Source organism: Balaenoptera physalus (assembly GCF_965194825.1).
Source record: "Balaenoptera physalus genome assembly, chromosome: 1".
Taxonomy (NCBI): domain Eukaryota; kingdom Metazoa; phylum Chordata; class Mammalia; order Artiodactyla; family Balaenopteridae; genus Balaenoptera; species Balaenoptera physalus.
Genome location: NC_138882.1, coordinates 78142948 through 78161245, shown reverse-complemented (window position 1 = coordinate 78161245; position 18298 = coordinate 78142948). Strand labels below are relative to the sequence as shown.

At 41.0% G+C, this 18298-nt stretch overlaps 1 protein-coding gene across 1 annotated transcript; it reads right to left on the bottom strand.

The window, feature by feature from the left end:
- Nucleotides 1–11773: 11773 nt before the first annotated feature.
- LOC309637217 (low affinity immunoglobulin gamma Fc region receptor III-A-like) lies at nt 11774–18085 on the bottom strand. The gene is made up of 5 exons (XM_082411451.1): nt 17764–18085; nt 17060–17080; nt 16451–16705; nt 13516–13770; nt 11774–12349 (listed from the first exon to the last, which is right to left on the bottom strand). The coding sequence occupies exons 1-5, from the start codon at nt 17801–17803 to the stop codon at nt 12159–12161; spliced, it is 762 nt and encodes a 253-aa protein (XP_082267577.1). The 5' UTR covers nt 17804–18085; the 3' UTR covers nt 11774–12158.
- Between the last annotated feature and the right edge of the window lie 213 nt (nt 18086–18298).

Genomic DNA, 18298 nt, shown 5'->3' with positions numbered 1-18298 from the left:
CAAATATTTTCTCGGGTCCTTTCTCTCTCTCTTCTCCTTCTGGGACCCCTATAATGTGAATATTGGTGCGTTTATGTTGTCCCAGAGGCCTCTTAGGCTGTCTTCATTTCTTTTCATTCTTTTTTCTTTGTTCTGTTCCATGGCAGTGAATTTCACCATTCTGCCTTCCAGGTCACTTATCCGTTCTTCTGCCTCAGTTATTCTGCTATTGATTCCTTCTAGTGTATTTTTCATTTCAATTATTGTATTGTTCATCTCTGTTTGCTTGTTCTTTAATTCTTCTAGGTCTTTGTTAAACATTTCTTGCATCTTCTCGATCTTTGCCTCCATTCTTTTTTCCGAGGTCCTAGATCATCTTCACTATCATTATTCTGAATTCTTTTTCTGGAAGGTTGCCTATCTCCACTTCATTTAGTTCTTTTTCTGGGGTTTTATCTTGTTCCTTCATCTGGTACATAGCCCTCTGCGTTTTCATCTTGTCTCTCTTTCTATGAATGTGGTTTTTGTTCCGCAGGATTGTAGTTTTTCTTGCTTCTGCAGTCTGCCCTCTGGTGGATGAGGCTATCTAAGAGGCTTGTGCAAGTTTCCTGATAGGAGGGACTGGTGGTGAGTAGAGCTGGCTGTTGCGGAACTGCAGTTTTAAGTCTATTTAATTGAAATCAATGCATTAATTAATTGAAATTAATTAATTAATTGAAATAAATCAACGTAAAAATGTAAACAGATACTCAATCCAGCTATTGCAGAACGTTTAAGTATGTTAGGAAGAGCTTTGGTATGTGAATCCACTTTTTCAACTGCAAGTGTCATGAAATCTAAATATTAATCAAGCTTTTCCAATGAAAATTTAACGTCTGAGTAGAAATGTGCTGTCTGTAAGTGTAAAATACTTACCGGTTTGAAAACTAAGAACAACAACAACAACAAAATCTAATTAATATTTGTGTATTAGTTACATGTTGAAATAATATTTCGGAATATTGGGTTAAATCAGATATATATTTTAAATTATCACCTGTTTCTTCTTACTTTTTACTGTGGGTATTAGAAATTTTAAACTACCTGTGGAGCTCCCATTATGTTTCAGTTGCAACGTGACAGTCTAGATACAGTAAAATAACAACTTGACCAGCAACCAACGGTCTTTCAAGGAATAAATTGCTATGGCAGTTTAGAAGTAACTTCCTAATCAATGATTTTAAACCCTCTACTGTTGTTTTCCTCATCGGCATACTGGTGAGTGGCCTGGCCTGGCCTGGCCTCTCAGGTAGGAGATCGGCGTTCGATTCCCAGATGGGGAGAGATAGAAGAACTTTTTTGTTCTCTCTCACTGCCGAGACAAAAACTAATCTTAAACAACTTTGGGTTCTCTCCAAGAGAACGTCTCTTGCATGCGAATTTCCTGGATGGTGGGCAAGAGTACTAGTAGGTATGGTTGTTTTGACCCTGGTTCTGTGTTAAATGCATTGGATGATTAATCCTGCAATCACGTTTCCACCTGATCTGCTGTTGAATGGGCCTACCACTGAGTGTATCTTTTCCCATCCCCATTATTTCCTGCTGCCCTCTGGAAGAGCATCCCAGGATTCAGGCTCTGCCTTAAGCCCTGTATTCCAGATTCCCACCTTTCCTTCTTATCTTCTCCTTCTCCTTCTTATCGACGATTCTCTAGGCGCTCCTTTTTTCTTCCTCTTGTGTATATTGCTATTCAGTAGGGGCCAGCCTAAATTCTCAAGCCCACACTCTTTCTACTGCCATACTACACGAAAGTATGCAACTTTATGAAACAACCTCCCCTACAAGGGGTGATGAGGAATAAACAAAGATTTTATGTCTAAACCAGATACAGAGAAATGAGACACTGGTCTGACAATCAGAAGACCTGTTTTTTTTGTTTGCTTGTTTGTTTATCACTAACGAATGGTTTGTTTTTTTGCACGTCATTTAACTTCTCTGGGCTGCGGTTTCTTCATCTGTAAAGTGGAGGAGCCAAAGTACAGTTTTTGAGACGCTTTGCAGCCCTAGAGTCCTTCGAAGTAGTGCCTTGCGCTAGCACCTGGTACATAGTATATGCTCATTTTTTTAAAAGATAATATTTTTTCCTGAATATAAGGGTAATATATAGTCCTTATAGAAAATATGGAGAATAAGCAAATCACTAAGAAATAAAATGCACCCATATTTCCATCATCCAGGAAATCCTTATTAATATTTTGCTATATGTTTATCTCTTTGGCATTTTTAAAATGCAAGGTTGGAATCATGTGGTACATACTGTTTTTTTAAGCTACTTGGGTGTTTACTTAAACATGTGAATATTTCTATATTTATTAAATATTAGTCTAAAACATTAGTTTAATGACTTCATTGTGTTATACTATATGGCTGCACCGTAATTTTTTTAATCTCCTATTTTTGAACATTTATGTCTTTTCCAGTGTTTTTTCCCTCTCTAATGGGGCAGTTCTTGAAATCTCTGCTCAGTAGTCTTTTAGCCTTCCAGCTATTATTTTCACCCTGGCCTCCCTCAAATCAGTACATATCAGGTTCAAGGGTGAGTCAAAGAGATGACAGTTGATTCATTTGCAGATTTGCTTTTCCTTAATGATGCTCCCTCCTTTCTGAAATTTACTCCTTTAATTTCCAGCCAATTTGGCAGCTCTAAACTCTACCTTGATGTATGAGGTATAAGACTGGTTTTCAGCATGAGTTTATATGCCTGAGGGTTTGACTGGTGAGTGCCCTCAGAATGAAGATATTACACATTGTCATTACTTCTTCCAAGGCTTGAATCCTCTTTATTTTCTATCTAATTTAATTGCTCTTCAGTGCCTTCAAACAGATTTTTTTTTTTAATATTTTGTCCAGAATTTATCACTGTTATCGGTGGAGTGGTTAGTCCTATGAAAACTATTCTTCCATTATGGAAACTGGAATTGCTTTTAAATTTTATTCTTAATGTTTGAAGTTCAGAAGTCTCTAATTTCATGTAGTCAAATATTTTTCCTCATAGTTTCTTTCTTAACTTTTTATATACATAGAAAAGTCTTTCCCACCCCCATATCAGATCAGTTTTTAACCTTTATTTTCTCATAGTAATTTTGTTCATTTTTACTTTTTGGCATTATCTCTTTAATTCTTTTTGAAATTATTTTGAGATATAACATAAGGTAAGTCCATAACTCTACCCATCCCTCCACCTGATGGTTCTCTGTTCAATTTATCCGATAGCCCAACCCCCAATCACTGATTTGAAATCAGTGATTTGACATCGTTGATGAGTACTAACCCATCCATCCTCCTCAAACAAAGCAAAACAAAAACTCTGGGACATCCTTGACTCCAGCCCCAGCTTGGATCCATGAAACAGTGGTGAAACTAGAAGATATCGAGCTTCCTTTTGGATATTGTAGCTGATTGTGAGTCAAAGGCTTACACTCTTTTACTCTGCTGTCCTTTGTGTCATTTTCTGCACATGCTTTTTGATATTCAACTATGTGAGTGATGTCCCACTCTGATTTCCAAAACAGTTTGACAGCAGACCCACCTTGGATCATGAGATGTTAATCATGAATCCAGGAGTTTGCAAGCTTTCTCTTACATATTGAGGATGATTGGGATGGCTCAAACTTTGTTCTATTACACTGGTTGGATCTTTTCCACAGGAATTTGGGAGGAGGAGTCCAACACAAGGACTTGGAGCCCTTTCCCCACCCCCCACAGGTTGTCATTTATGAACAAAAACATGCACAGACCCTTGCCACAGCTTATCACACCATAACCACATCCGTAGCCCATTACTACCTAGTTCTTTAGAGCTTTCGATCCCCTCATACCCTAAAAGTCCCATACTGAGGGTGGAGATGGGAAGTTTGTTTGCTTTTATTTTAATTTGGCATTGATTTTATTTTATTTTTGCTTTTCAGTTTACTCATTGCAATGGATATGTGGATTGGTTTGTTCAACACCTATTCCAATGGCATTCTGGCATTGTTGTAGTGGCCTGTGCTGTAGTGGCTGGAAAGCCGAACAATATTTTCTAGATTCCTCTGCAACTGGGGTTCCGGATATGATTTCCTTTCACCAACCAGATACACTTTAGTGAGATTTTGATTTGGAGCCGAGTTACATGGGAGAGAGGCAGGAATATAATTTTGCTGATATAAATAGTGGCTAATACAGCTTTGTTCTAGAACTAGAGATTGTGAAAGCTTTTAAATTTATTTTGCAGCAGTTTTTACTGTATAGTGTGGTAGTCCAATATACAGAGTAGTTTTGGGGGAGTTATTCCTGGAAGTGGGCCTGGAGTCTGTTTTTTCAGTTTTCCCAATGCCTCATTAATTATCTGTACCCCTCAATAAATACTTCGTATTTAAACAAGCTAGAGTAGATTATCTTTTTTGCAGTTAAGAACTCTATGTGCTCATCTTTGAATGAGAAGTAATCTAAGTAATCTATCTAGATCTGGTGTTTGTCCATAAATATGGGGATAGAGTCTTTTTGCTTCTCCCTCATTGTCCACTTAAATGCTATTATTTTCCTCCCAGATCTTAAGCAGAAAGGCTAGTTTGCATTAACAAAGATTGAATTTTAACAAAACAATTCACACAAAACAGCACATTATAAATATAAAATGTAGAAAATAATAAAATGAGCATCCCTGTATTTCAACACCCTGCTCAAGAAAGAAACAGAACAGAAGAAGCCTTCTATGTTTCTCTCTTTGATGCATTTCTCTCCTTCCCAATAAGGAGTCTTATTTTGGATTTTATCTTTATTATTCCTTTCGCTTTTATAAAATTCACTACATGTGTATGTGTTATCAAATAATATTATTTGTATTTTCACACTTTTAAAGTTTATACAACTGGTATCAGGTGGTATGTATTCTTTTGCAACTAGCATTTTTTCCACTGAATATTATTTTTATGGAATTCATTTGTGTTGAAACACCGAGCTAAGAATGGTATTCTGAAGATTTAAAACAGTTACAAGAATATATGTTTCAAATATTCTCTATTATTCTTTAATTATATATATAGATAAGTGTGTTTATGTATCTTATAAAACTGATTTCCGGGTAATGTAAGGGCAAATACTATGTCAAATCTTTCTACTCATCTCCAAATTAGCTGATTTTTAATAATTGTTGGTTTTGTTTTATACAGCTGTCACTAGCTAAATGATGCCGCTACCTGAACCCTGGTTTAACATAGGGGAAATCCATCAAATTCCTCCAATTCCTTTCCAATAAATTGATAGTCATTAGGTAACTTGTCTCAATAAGCAGAAAACTTTTTCCTAAAATTAGGAAAGGATGGGTGTTGATACTGAATCCCTTGTCATCTTCTGTGGAACTAACAGCAATTTTATTAACAGTTTTTTCTAGCCTTTAAAATATTGTCTAAGGTTTTATATATTATCTGTATTATACAAAAATCATATATTGGAATGACATGTATAATTAGGTTGACCTCAGCCATTCAGGCTGGATGAGGCAACATAATGTGGTGGTTAAACACAAGGGCTCTGTTGTACTTCCTGTGTTTGTTTGAATCTTGGCTCTCTGTCTCAGTTTCCTCATCTGTAAAAGGGGATAATGATGATAATTACAATTCCCAAATGAGTTAATAAATGTTTAGAATGGTGCCTGGCAATGCACAAGCATTAATTATTCATTTTATTACTAAAACAAATTTTAATGCCCATGGTGGGAGGATGTTTGGGATTAAAAAACAAAAACAAAACCTTGTCACAGGAAAGGAAGGTGAAATAAAACATGGATGGAAAAAGAGAACAACTGCACCTCAGTCATCCCTTAGCCCCCGATTTTTCTTATGCTCCAGTGCCAGAGTGCCAGCAGAGGCCACAACACCTGGCTGATGCCTTCATTGTGACCTATTACTTCCTGCCTGCTCTCTCTGTTATTCCCTGACTCTCTTGGTGCCAAGATTGCGTGGAGGCTGCAGTTCCCACAAGTGGCCACAAACAAGGGTGACTACAGAGGTGTACTGAGTAGTGGTGGGTAGCCACTGTCTTGGGGGACCAAACACTGGGCACTTATAAACTGGACCATGGTTCAGGTAGCCCTGTCCTGGGAGACGTACAGGGACAGGGACCTATATCCAGGACCTGCAGTAGGCTGGCTTAAATTAGACCTGCAGGTTGGGAGGCATTGAGTGGCCTCCTTGGAAGTGTGACTGCCTACAGTTTCTTAGAGTTGGCCAGCAGTGGTATGGGGTGGGTTTCTAGGGTGTCTAGGGAGAGCCAAAGCAGAACCCAGAAGATGATTCTTTCTGAGGAGTTAATTGATATGGCACTGACCACTCAGAATAGTTACTAGCTGTATATTTCCCTCATTGTAACAGGATCAATTGCATTTCAGAAGTTTCCTGTTGTTTTTTCTCTAACAGATTTAACAGAAAATATTGTTTAACACATATGCTAAACATTGATGGTTAGTACAGTATTCCTTTTCCCAAGTGCACGTGTAAAACCTTGAGCATTTGATAATTCTGGTATGTTATATTTTTATTACTACTAAGTATTTTTCAATTTTCATTCAATTTCTCTTTGATCCATGAGTTATTTAAAAACAGGTGTTTTTAAAATTTCCAAATACGTGAGGCTTTCAAAAGTTATTTTTTGTACAGTAATTGCTTTCTGAGTTAAACTTCATTCTGTTCAAAGATACATATGTAGTAGTGCCAATTCCATGAGTACGTTAAGACTTGTTTTATGGACTCATACAAAGTCAATTTCCATAAATATTCCAGGTGCATCTGAGAAGAAAGTATAACCAATAATTATTGGTGGCAGAGTTCTCTCTCTATATATATATCTATTAAATCAAGCTTGTTAAATGTGTTTATATGCTTTTTTTTCCTTCTGCTTGACCTATCAAATGCTGAGAGAAGTATGTTGAATTCTCCCACTGTGGTGATGGGTTTGTCAATTTTCCTCTTGGTATAATAATTCTTGCTTTTATATTTTAATGCTATTTTAATAGATACATATGTGTTTAGAATTATTATATGTTCATCGTGAGTTTAATCTTTTATTAGCATATGATGACCATATTCATCCCTAGTGAGGCATTATTTCTTAAACTTTATTTTGTCTGATATTATTGATATATAGCTATATACCAACTACCAACTTTCTTTTCATTAGAATATTCCTGACATATCTTTAGCAATTCTTTTACATTCAGTCTTTCTGTTTATGTTTTAATGTCATTCTTCTAAACAAAATAAAATGTATTTTAAAAATCCACTTTTGTCTTTAACTGGCAAGTTTTCTCCAGTTATATTTATTGTGATTACTGATATATTTTGGATTTATTTACCACCCCATTTTGTACTTTCTTTTTGCCTCAGTTTTTCTTTGACTCTTTTTTCCCCCTTCTTTTGGATTGCTGTAATGTGTACATGCAAAGTGAAGCATAGGAAATATATGTATATTTAGAATAAACTTGAAAGTTATTTTTAGTTTTTGCAGCCAATCCAATAAAGGAGATGAAGATGAGAGTAGTGAGTCCCAAACTTGGACTTCACAGAGGAGTAAAAATTTCCCCCAAATGCTGGTGACCAATATAGGGTTGCCAACTTTTTATTTTGCCAAGTTAGGAAATTGATAAAACAATCGCAGCCACATCAGCTATCATCTATCCTCATCATCATTTTATAAAGGAAAGGACATTTAAAAACAAAAATTTAAAGTGTGAAAAAGCAATGCCAGCTTAGAGGTCATTTAGCAAACTTATCTGAGATACACACACATACATATATATAATTTATGCACATACATCTCTATATTTGTGTGTATTCTCATTTCACTGGAAATCATTGAAAACTTTGACCTGCACCGAAACTGGAACCCAATAATTAAGAGGATGGCGGTGCAGAAGGAAGAAGAAGGTTCTATGTGGAGGGTTCAGAGGCGCCCTGGGGCTTTGCTTGGGTGCGGCGAGGAACCGGTGTGGTAGCCGGGTTGGGTATGCCTGGGGTGGAGGTGATGTGATTCACGAAGCACGTGGCTGTTAAATGGCCCAAGAACAAAGAGAGGAGCTTCTCTCTAAGCTGGAGAGAAGAGGAGAAACTTACTAGGCCCAGCACTGACCAGGATCCCTAGGTTGATTATGTTGGATAAAGGGCCTCGGGTAGTTGGATGTGGATTATGTCAGAGTGAAAGTCCTTAAATTACAGGCATTTATAAATCCTGTGTCCTGTCTGGGTGCCTAATATGCTAGTAGAAACCTTTCAAAACAGCTGGGGTTGAAGATTAATTTTGTTATGTTACGCTCCCTTACTTAGATATAACATTTTGCCGGACATGATTGGACATGTGACGCAGTATTTTAAAATTTCACGATAATAAGCTTATTATAAGTTAAGACTCGCGCACGTACACATGAATGCCTAAATTGTCTAGATCAGCAAAAAAGTATATTGATATACTTCTCAGAGCAAAACCAAGTGAATTCGTGAACCCACAGAGAGCATTCATTTTGGGTTCCCCAAAGACCCTTCGTTCATTCGTTCTCGGCTGCTCTCGTTTTCTTAGCATTTTCCGGGTAGAAAGTGAGTTCTGTCCCAGATCTAAGCAGGTGCTAGCGTAGGTGCTAGGGAAAAAGACCTGCTTCTCTCGGGGCTACTAACTGTCCTGGTGCGCTGGAACGTGATGGCTCCACCGGTTCCTATGCCAGCCTCAACCAGAATTTTTTTGAAGACGCAGAGAACACTACGGGGTTATTCGTCAGTGAACTGACTTGGTAATAAAAAGAGCTTACTGTCTGTCTCTGTGGCGCAATCGGTTAGCGCGTTCGGCTGTTAACCGAAAGGTTGGTGGTTCGAGCCCACCCAGAGACGGGAACTTTCTCCCTTTTGAACCCCGGGACGTATCACAGTGTCACTCCACTCGGGCTGCGTCCAGCCTACCACGTGCTTTGCTAGCAGTTTCGAGTCCACGTAATTAAGGTTGCAACTACTAATACAATTTTTACTTGCTCTAGTAAGGTTCTACTAAAATTGCATCATGAAACTGACGCTTTAAAAATACTTACCAGCCAGAGGAAGTGAGTATTCATAATCTCAAACTGAAATATTTTATCCAACCTCTGCCTGCGTTGCCTTTGTACTTGTATTTCCTAACTCGTGAAACGGGCGTTTCCAGACCCTGGGCCCTTAGTCATGCTACGTCCTGCTGGTTACCAATATTTGGAGAACCTACCTTCTAAATATTGGAATAACCATCTTCCTCTTCAGCCTGCTGACATTTACTTCCTCATTACTTATCCCTTCGGTTACTGAAATAACTACCTAGCTGCCTAGGCAGTTTCCTGTCTTCAGCTGTCCTCTCCTTTCCAGCCTCCAGGTAGCTGCCAGAGAAGCCTTCTTTAGAAAAGACCTGTTTAAAATCCCTCAATGGCCTGCAGGGTAGACTACAACCTTAGCTTGGAAGGCAGTGCCTTTCATAATCTGGCCCCTGAACCCTCTCCTCTGCTTCACTGACTCTTCAGAATTGAACAGAACCAAACTGCTTTCTTGACCCCCTTCTCTGGCTTTTGAATCTTTGCCCATGGGCCTTCAGCGTTTCTCCTTTTTGCCTGGCAAACTCCTAGTCATCCATCAACACAACACCAAAAATTAAGCCTCTTTTCTGCAGCCCTTTCTTCATTCTCTCTTTATTTACGTTTTGGTTTTTTTTTTCTCACTAAGAATGAAAGTTCCTCCAGGGAATGACCCTGGGTCGTTCATCTTGGTATCTTCAGCACCTAAACTCAAGCTTGGCACATTGTAAATACTAAATAAATGTGAACTGAATGTTCAGCATTTCCAAATGCCCTTGTCTGATGTCTGAATCTCATCTAATATTCCTATACCAAGCTTGAATTGTCTTGGCATAAAGCTCATAACTGACACAATTAGGCTGGCCAGATACCTCTGCCCAGGCCCCACCTCCTTCCTAGCTCTTTCCTGCCCCATGCTCTAAAACTACCTCTAATTCTCATTCATCCTCCTATCCAATACCACCTATGAAATTTTCCTTTTGCTCCGTTGTCCCAACAAGATTTGGTGAATTAGCAAGCTGACTAATTCATATGAATTGTGGTGAGATGGTTGCTGAGACGAGAGGGGTTCCTCATCAACCCAAACTGATCCCTGTGTAACCGAAAGTGGGGTCGGGCTGCTCGCCACTCAAAAGCTAGTAAAGAGGCAAGGTTGGTGGAAAGGAAAGTTTGCTTTATTTTGGATGCCGGCAACCTGGGGGGAGGGGTGGACCCTGTCCAAAGGCCGACTCCCCTCACTGACAATCAGTGGGCAAGAGATTTTATAGGCAGAGGGAGGGGGCTACATGCAGAAACAGCACAGTCAGCTCTGACAGTCATCTTGAAATTGGTCATGGGTGGTCTAAGCAGCGTCATCTTGATTGTTTTAAGTACAGTTCGTCTTCAGTTTGAGGGTCGGTTTGTTCCCATTTCCTTGAGGCCAATTCTTGGAATTGTGGCAGCTTTTGTCATGGCTACAATCTGGACATCATGTAGTTAACTCTTTCCACCCGGTCGGGGTTTCAGTATCTATAAGACAGCTCACAGGAAATGGCTCAGAATATTATCTATAGCCTTTGAGAAAGAACTAAAGGTCCTTGACTATGCTTAATGACTAAACTATTATAATTTGGTCTCCTTTGACTGTTTTCCTTTGTTTCTGCATTTTCTCACTTCTCTGATTAAACTTAGTCTTTGGCTAAAGTTTTTCCACAGACAAAAGGCAGGCAGAGGACATGGGGGACAAGGACCATAGGGTCCTGCTTCATTTCACTGATAGAATTTTGGACAATGGGAGGAAAAAAGGATTTTTTCATTCTTGTTTTATTACCATGGTTTTTCCATCTTCTGTCTGACAGTAGAAGCAGGATCTTGTAAAATGCCTTGCTGAAATCAAGAAATGGTTCTATTTAAAACTTCTGAAACACAAAGAGAGATAGCTAAAGCTTTCTTCTATAAGCAGTGATTGCCTTCTCCACCTCTACTCCATTGTTACTGACATGCTGAGGGATTTCAAAGTTTCATAATTTAACTCAGTAGAGTTTAGTACATTTAATATTGGTTATCCAACATCTGTTTAAAGGATGATGTGATCAAAGCTATATGTGAATTTGATACTAAAACGGAAAAGCTGGTTTTATAGTCCCTGCCACTGCTCTCTAATTCTCACTATTGTGCCCAGTAAAAGCATTCTCACCTCCTACCCCTTCCTTCCTGTGCAGTTGTGGTTGACTTCTTCTCATGCTTCCTCTGTTTGGATGCGGAGGTATCTCTGTTCACTGAGCTTAATCTGGGACAGCAATGTTGCTCTCCTTCCAATGGCTTTATTCTGTGCTTTCTTTTCTAAATCCTCCAACCCCTACACCCCTTCCTGGACCATTTCCTACTCATGACATTAAGAGGGTTGATCATCGTATACTTGCAGACCATCCCAATTCTGACATGGGCTCCCCTGAAAAACTCTATTCTGCATCACCTCTGTGATTTTCTTTTACCTCTACCATGGCTCATATTCTAGGAAGACAGCCCAGGTGGCGGTCTTCTCTGGTCTTTCCTGGACTACCCTGCTCTTTCTTAGCCACCCCCTTCATTGGTTCTGCTGTCTCCCCTAGACGCCCCAGACGTACCCACAGTCTGTCTAGAAGGAGTTTTAGGGTGACTTGAAGGCAGCCAGCCCTGCAGCAACAGATGCAGACTACTATCCAGCTGGTTCTCAACCATGAATTCTCTTATTTACATATCCATTTATTTAAGGACAATATTCATACATCAAGGGTAATCATCAAGAGCCTGTATTGTTGCTTTGCTGGGACGGAATGGTTAGAATAGAGAAAGCATCCATTGTCGCTCTGAGACTTCTATTCCTGGTAATGCAGCTGCTTACTGGGGCTTCACTGTTGGCACCTGAAGATCACAGTCCCTTCCTTTCCGTAGGAGACCAAGAGAAAACAGAGTTGGGTGAAGGACCCTCAGCCTAGAGTCTGAGGTGTAATTTTCCTGCTGCTTCCAGAGATGCCTGTTGGGCATGGTGGGGCTGTAAATTTAGAAAGAGGTTCAGAGATGCTTCTTTTATCACCCCCATGGGATGGGGATGCTGCTTTTATTACCCTCATTTGCCCTGAGGGCCCTGAGTCCATGTGACTTTGCTATTCCTCCAGTCCTCCTTTGAGTTTCGAAGGTCTCTCTTCACAGAAAAATGCAGCCCCGTGTCCACTGCAAACAGGAGTCCCATCACCAGGAAGAAAGTGATTTGGTGCCAAGGTGGAAAGAATGACGAGCTGGATGGTGGACTTTCTTGACCTAATAGGAGAAGCAGAGGGATGAGAATAAAATGACATTTGTTAAGGCAGAAATTTGGAATAAACAGTGAGGTCATCGGTGGAAAGTCTTTCTGACACCTGCTAAGAGGCAGATTCTAAGGAATATGGGGGAGTCTGGCGGAAAACCATAGCTTCCTCCCACTGAGTCTGGGTCTTAATGCTACCTGAGCAAAAGTGTTTTCATGTTTGTTGGAGGTATGTGACATAGTGTTGGGCAAGGTAGGTTGTAGCTGGGTTTTGTGTGAAATTATGAAAGAAGTCAAAGTTGAAGTTGGTGTGAGAACACTATTTCTTAATTCAGTAACTTTCTCTTGTGTCTCAAAATAGTACTCATTGTTTTTACCCCACTAAAGGAAATCTAAAAAAAAAAAAAGTGAACCATTGAAATCTGCTACTTACCATCAGAAAATTGATAATATTTCTTTATCACGGCTCAGTAACTAATAACCCAAAATGCAAAGAGGTAGAATTTGCTTGTTCTCAACCTCTTAGCCCTTAATATTGTTATTTTAAAGTCATTCCTCACTGTAGTCTACAAACTGGTAACATTAGAGTGGATTTTTAGTCTCAATTTTTTTTAACTCTTAATTTTGATTTAATTTCAAACTTAAAAAAAGGTTACCAGTAAAGTATAAATAACTCTCATATATTCTTTACCTAGATTTACTAATTGTTTGCATTTTGCCCCCATTTTCTTTATTATTTGCTTTCTCATTCTCTATTTGAGAGTATGTGGAAACTGACGTTCAGAGAGTTTAACTGGCCACAGTTACATGGTTAATTAGCAGCAGAGCCAGAACACAGGTTATGGGTCTTTCTGTGAGAAAGTGAGGCACTACTGCCAGCTTCGCTTTTGGCTATGACTTGAGGCTTGGAGGGGAAAGGAGAACAGGTAAAGATGGGCCAGCATGATAGAGACAGATAACATTATGGGTATAGTTTGAAAGAGGTAAGTAAGGACAGGCATATTTATGGGGGAGGAAATGTGACTTCTGCACCTGCTGTCACATTGCAGAGTGAATGATCCTTGTAAAGAAGTCTGTGGAATGGTCAGCAATCTCCTCCCAACTCATCTTCCCAGTGTGAATGCAGAGTCCCCACACATGGTGCTCTGGGCCCTTTAGACGTGCTCTGCACATCTCTTACCTTGAACAGTGATGTTCATAGCCTCTGAAGACTCGTTTTTCCTCCCGATAATCCCCCTGCAGAAGTAGGAGCCACTGTGTTCAAGTTTTGCTTCTGGAATGTAGAAGTCAGAATTCTGATAAGAAAACTTCTTGCCTTTGCCATTCTGGAAAAATTGAACCTTTCCTACAGTAGTATTCTTCCAACTGTGACACTTCAGCTGAATGGGCTCTCCCTCCTGGACCACCCACCGAGGGGCCTGGACCAACAGCCAGCCTGAAAGACACAAAGAGAACACAGGCCCAGGAGGCCTCAGCATTCAGTGCAAAGCTCTTGTGAAGGGGATGCTCACCACCCAGATCCTGGGGGATGATGGAAAGCCAGACTGGGAGCCATCCTTACGTAGCTTTCTTTGGGAAAAAGCCAACTGGGCCCTGCAAGAGAACGCAAGTCACACCAAGAACTTTTGTCTAATGGTGGAGAGGGAGAGACACACACATGGTCAAAACATAAGGTTAGAGCATAGGGTCTCAGTGATGAGGCAGGTGAGAAGCAATTTGCAGTATCCTTAATGGCTACACTTGGATTTGCTATGGCAGGTAATAAGGAGCCATTGTAAGTTCTAGATCAAAGAGTAAAAATTGTATTAGAAAATGATGATTTGCCCAATTAAAGGAAAGGTAGACTTCAGAAGGAATGGACAGTTGTAGGAATATTGGAAGACTGTTGCAGCCAGTCAGGAAGAAGGTTACTGAGTGGCCACAGGAGTGGCTGCAGAAATCATGAAGGAGAACTCAATATAAAAGTCAGGGAGGGGGGGGGACTTCCTGGGTGGCGCAGTGGGTAAGAATCCGCCTGCCAATGCAGGGGACATGGGTTTGATCCCTGGTCCAGAAAGACCCCACATGCCGCGGAGCAACTAACCCCGTGCGCCACAACTACTGAGCCTGCGCTCTAGAGTCCACAAGCCACAACTACTGAAACCCGGGTGCCACAACTACTGAAGCCCGCGTGCCTAGAGTCCGTGCTCCGCAACAAGAGAAGCCACTGCAATGAGAAGTCCGTGCACTGCAACAAAGAGTAGCCTCCGCTTGCCACAACTAGAGAAAGCCTGCGTGCAGCCAAGAAAGAAAAAAATTAAATTAAATCTTAAAAAAAAAAAAAAAAAGTCAGGGAGGGGAAAAAAAAGCATGCGTGGTAGTGCTGATGGTAATTGGTGGTTTCTGAAGGGCCACAGTGTCTCAGCAAGGCCATCTTCATTACTGAGCACAGCCTCTGAGAGAGAGAAGGTTATGTCACCAAGACACTTTTTTCACACCTGCCTTGCCAAGTAACCAGGCTCAACACACACACAGAGAACTTGAAATTGTGGTCAGGAAGTTGGCCTGAATAATTAAAAATGATACTGCAGAGAAATTTTAAAATGACATGAGAAAACATTCATCAGACAATGTTAAGTGAAAAAGACAGAATACAAAAAGTAGGTATGCTCAGAAAAAAAGAAAAAACATGGACTTAAATATTAACAAGGGTTACCTATGTAATCACATATGTGTATATATGGTCTGGTTTCTTTGGGGGGAACATTCTTGTTCCATTCTGGCTGTCATGGACTCAGTGAATGTCCATATGTACATTCGTTAAACTAATATTTTATTGAGCACTTACTATGTTGTGCAGACTGGGGATACCCAGATGACGAAGACACATCAAAGAATCTGTAATCTAGACATAGAAATAATTACAATAGAGTGTGATAAGTGCTACAACAGGCTAAGAACAAAGGACTGAAGGACCAAAGAGAATGGAGCAAAGAAATTCTGCCCAAAGAAAGTAAGGAAAGCTTCTCAGAGAAGGAGATAAGTGAAATGGGTCCTAAAGAATGATCAGGAGTTTGCCTGGTGAAGTTAATGCTCTTGGTCACAGTTTAAAACAGTTCTCACTGATTAGACTTCTAAAGTCAGTTTCTAGAGCCAAGTTTAAGACAAACTAATAACTCCCAGATATGATTTGTCTATTGCTTCCTGTTGGTAATTCCCCATTTTATTTGGTCGTAGGTGGCCATCTATCTCTCACCTAGCTAGATGATAGACATTCCTCTTTGTACCTCTGTAGACTGAGAACCATGTCAGCTAAGTGACACAGTCAGGCAAAGAAGCCAAGAAAATCAGCCTCAGATTCCATGGAATTCTGTTGCAGGTCCATCTTCATTAGGCCCTCCTTCCCCTCCAGACTTGTTCCACTCACATACATTATACAGATGGGGCAGCCATGAAAACAGAGTCAGGCTTACAAGGTGACGCTGCAGGTACCGGGCTATGTGGTGTGATTTCAGGGACACCAGGAGAGATCTCTGCCTCCAAAATACTTCTTCTACTTGCATCTAATGGCTGGATTCTGTTAATACACAAAGACTTTGATTCCATGATGAATATGCAGGCTGAATGTGTATATATATCTCTATTAGGAGAGATATCAGATGGCCAAATTTATGCTGAAGTGTATATTTTGAGTGTGGCATTGATGGGAAGAGAGAGATAGATATTATGGTAAATTAGGGATGGCTTGCAGGGTAGCTTAGGGCATTGTGTGCCTGAGAGTGAGGAGATTGAGGTCCTAAAATGGATTCATTAATTTATTCAATAACTATTATTGAGCATCAGTGTCACGCCCTGACCTTCAGATGACACCATTCATGCTGTATGTATTCTATGTGAATGTTGATTCCTGGAATTGTGCAGTGCAGCAGCCCTGTAGTATATGCCAGGCTCTGACTTTTTACCTAAGGCCTACTTATAGCTAGGACTACAATTCTGATATAATTCAGTAGGACTACAGATCATCTCATCTTAGTTTTAAGCCCCAGGAACATCATCTTCTGGTGCTTCCCAAGTCTTTCAGGGCCTCTTGTTTTACCATTTATTGGTGATTTCCCTTTTCCCCTTCTCCTACTCACCAATGTAGACTTTTAGCTTCACCGGGTCGCTGAGTGTGGAGAGGCCTGTCTGACACTTGTAGTCTCCACTATCCTCAACTTTGGCACGTGTGATGAAGTAGCTGGAGGCCTGGTTTGAGATGAGTGTCCCATTGTGCCACCACTGTGTGGAATTGTCTCCAAGAGGGTAGTCCCCCTGGCACTTTAGAGTCACATGGTCATCCTTGAGCACCCGGTCCCATTGAGGGTCTAGGAGCACCACAGCCTTTGGGAGATCTGCCGAGGAGTCAAGAGAATGTAGATAAGGGCAGGGAAATGAGCCAGCCCTACACTGGCATTCCCAGGGAGGCTCAAAACCCATTGCAAACCGAGAGTTGGCAACTCAGCCTTAGCATAGCACTCAGTCTGAGCAAATTGGCTTGGAGAGGCTTGGCCTCCTTCTTGGTCTCCCTTTATCTTGAGCAAAATTGGCCAGAGAAGCATAGGGCCAAGCCCTACTGTGTTGGGGGAATTTCCCCTGCCAACCCCACATCAGCAATTTTCTATGCAAAGAACATTTCCTAATACCCTGTGGCTATCGCACATTTACATTCCTCACTTGACCCATCCAAGACCACGAAGCAAACTCACCGGTCTGCGTGCCAGCTGAAACTGTAAGAAAAAAGAGTGAAACGAATATTGAGTAGCAGCAGAGATCAGGGTGACTGGAGTGTGGAGTGAGTTTAAACTCCCCTGCCCACCTCTGCTCTGGGAGGCCTGTGTCCCCAAGAATCAAGGTAAATATAGTGGATAGCTCTCCCATTGCCTGTCCTCTGGTCTCCAACGTCTGTGCCTCCTACTCCCTTGTCCACCCAAACCCCTGTTTTCAACACCATTCCCTTACTCTGTGGTCCCCGTTCGAACTCCCAGATTAAGGGTACAGATCGAATGTCCCTGAATCAAGCCATAAAAACAAGCTCACCCCAAGTCCCCTGGAAAGGGAGGAAATTAAAAGACTTAGAGAGGAACACTGGAATGTGAGAATGGAAGAGACAGACCTTCAGGACCATCTCGTCCATACTCTTCAGTTTATAGGTAGACAAACTGAGACCCAGAGGGGTGAAGTAACGGAGACCTCACGTCCCCCTTCATCTCCTGATTATGCACAAATCAGGGCCAGCAATTCTCCACATCTCTAACGCTTGAAGCTTTGTCCTAGAAGCTAAATCTACATCCATAGGCATGGTAAGGGGTCCTATCCCTTGGTAGGGGTCTCATCCCTTGCCTGAAAAGGGATGTCTGCTGAACCCAGGGCATCTTGAGCTCAACTCCCAGGCAGGGTGATTCTGACTTACCTAGAAGCAGCAGAGCCGTTGGTGGTAGCAGCTGCCACATGCTGTGCGTTAGAGTAGACAAGTCACCACAGATATCAGAGCCCTAAGGGGACCTGGTTGACTTGAAGAGAGGAAGTAAACAGCCTTTCTCCCCACCCCTCAAGCCTATTACTCATCAGTTTCCTTTTTTGGAAACGTCATTTGATTCCTGAATCTGAACTCTGACTAATGAAACCCCACTTCTCTGGTTTGGATCCACCCGCTGACACGAACAGGACAACAGGACCCTGGGAATGAGACTCAATAAGGAGGACATTCCCTGAGGGGTCTCTTGCTCTACCTCAAAACTTCTCACTCTCCTGCTTGGCCCAGACCCATCTCCACCCAGCCAGGGCCTGCCTACAGAAAGGAGTCATTTAAATCATCAGATCACTAGAAGTGTCCCTCACCCCACTATTATCTCCACCAACATTTTCTTTCAAAATTGGAAATGCATATGCCTCTGGGATCTCTTACTAACTCCTTAGTGTGAATTCCATCATGAGATTTGCATCCT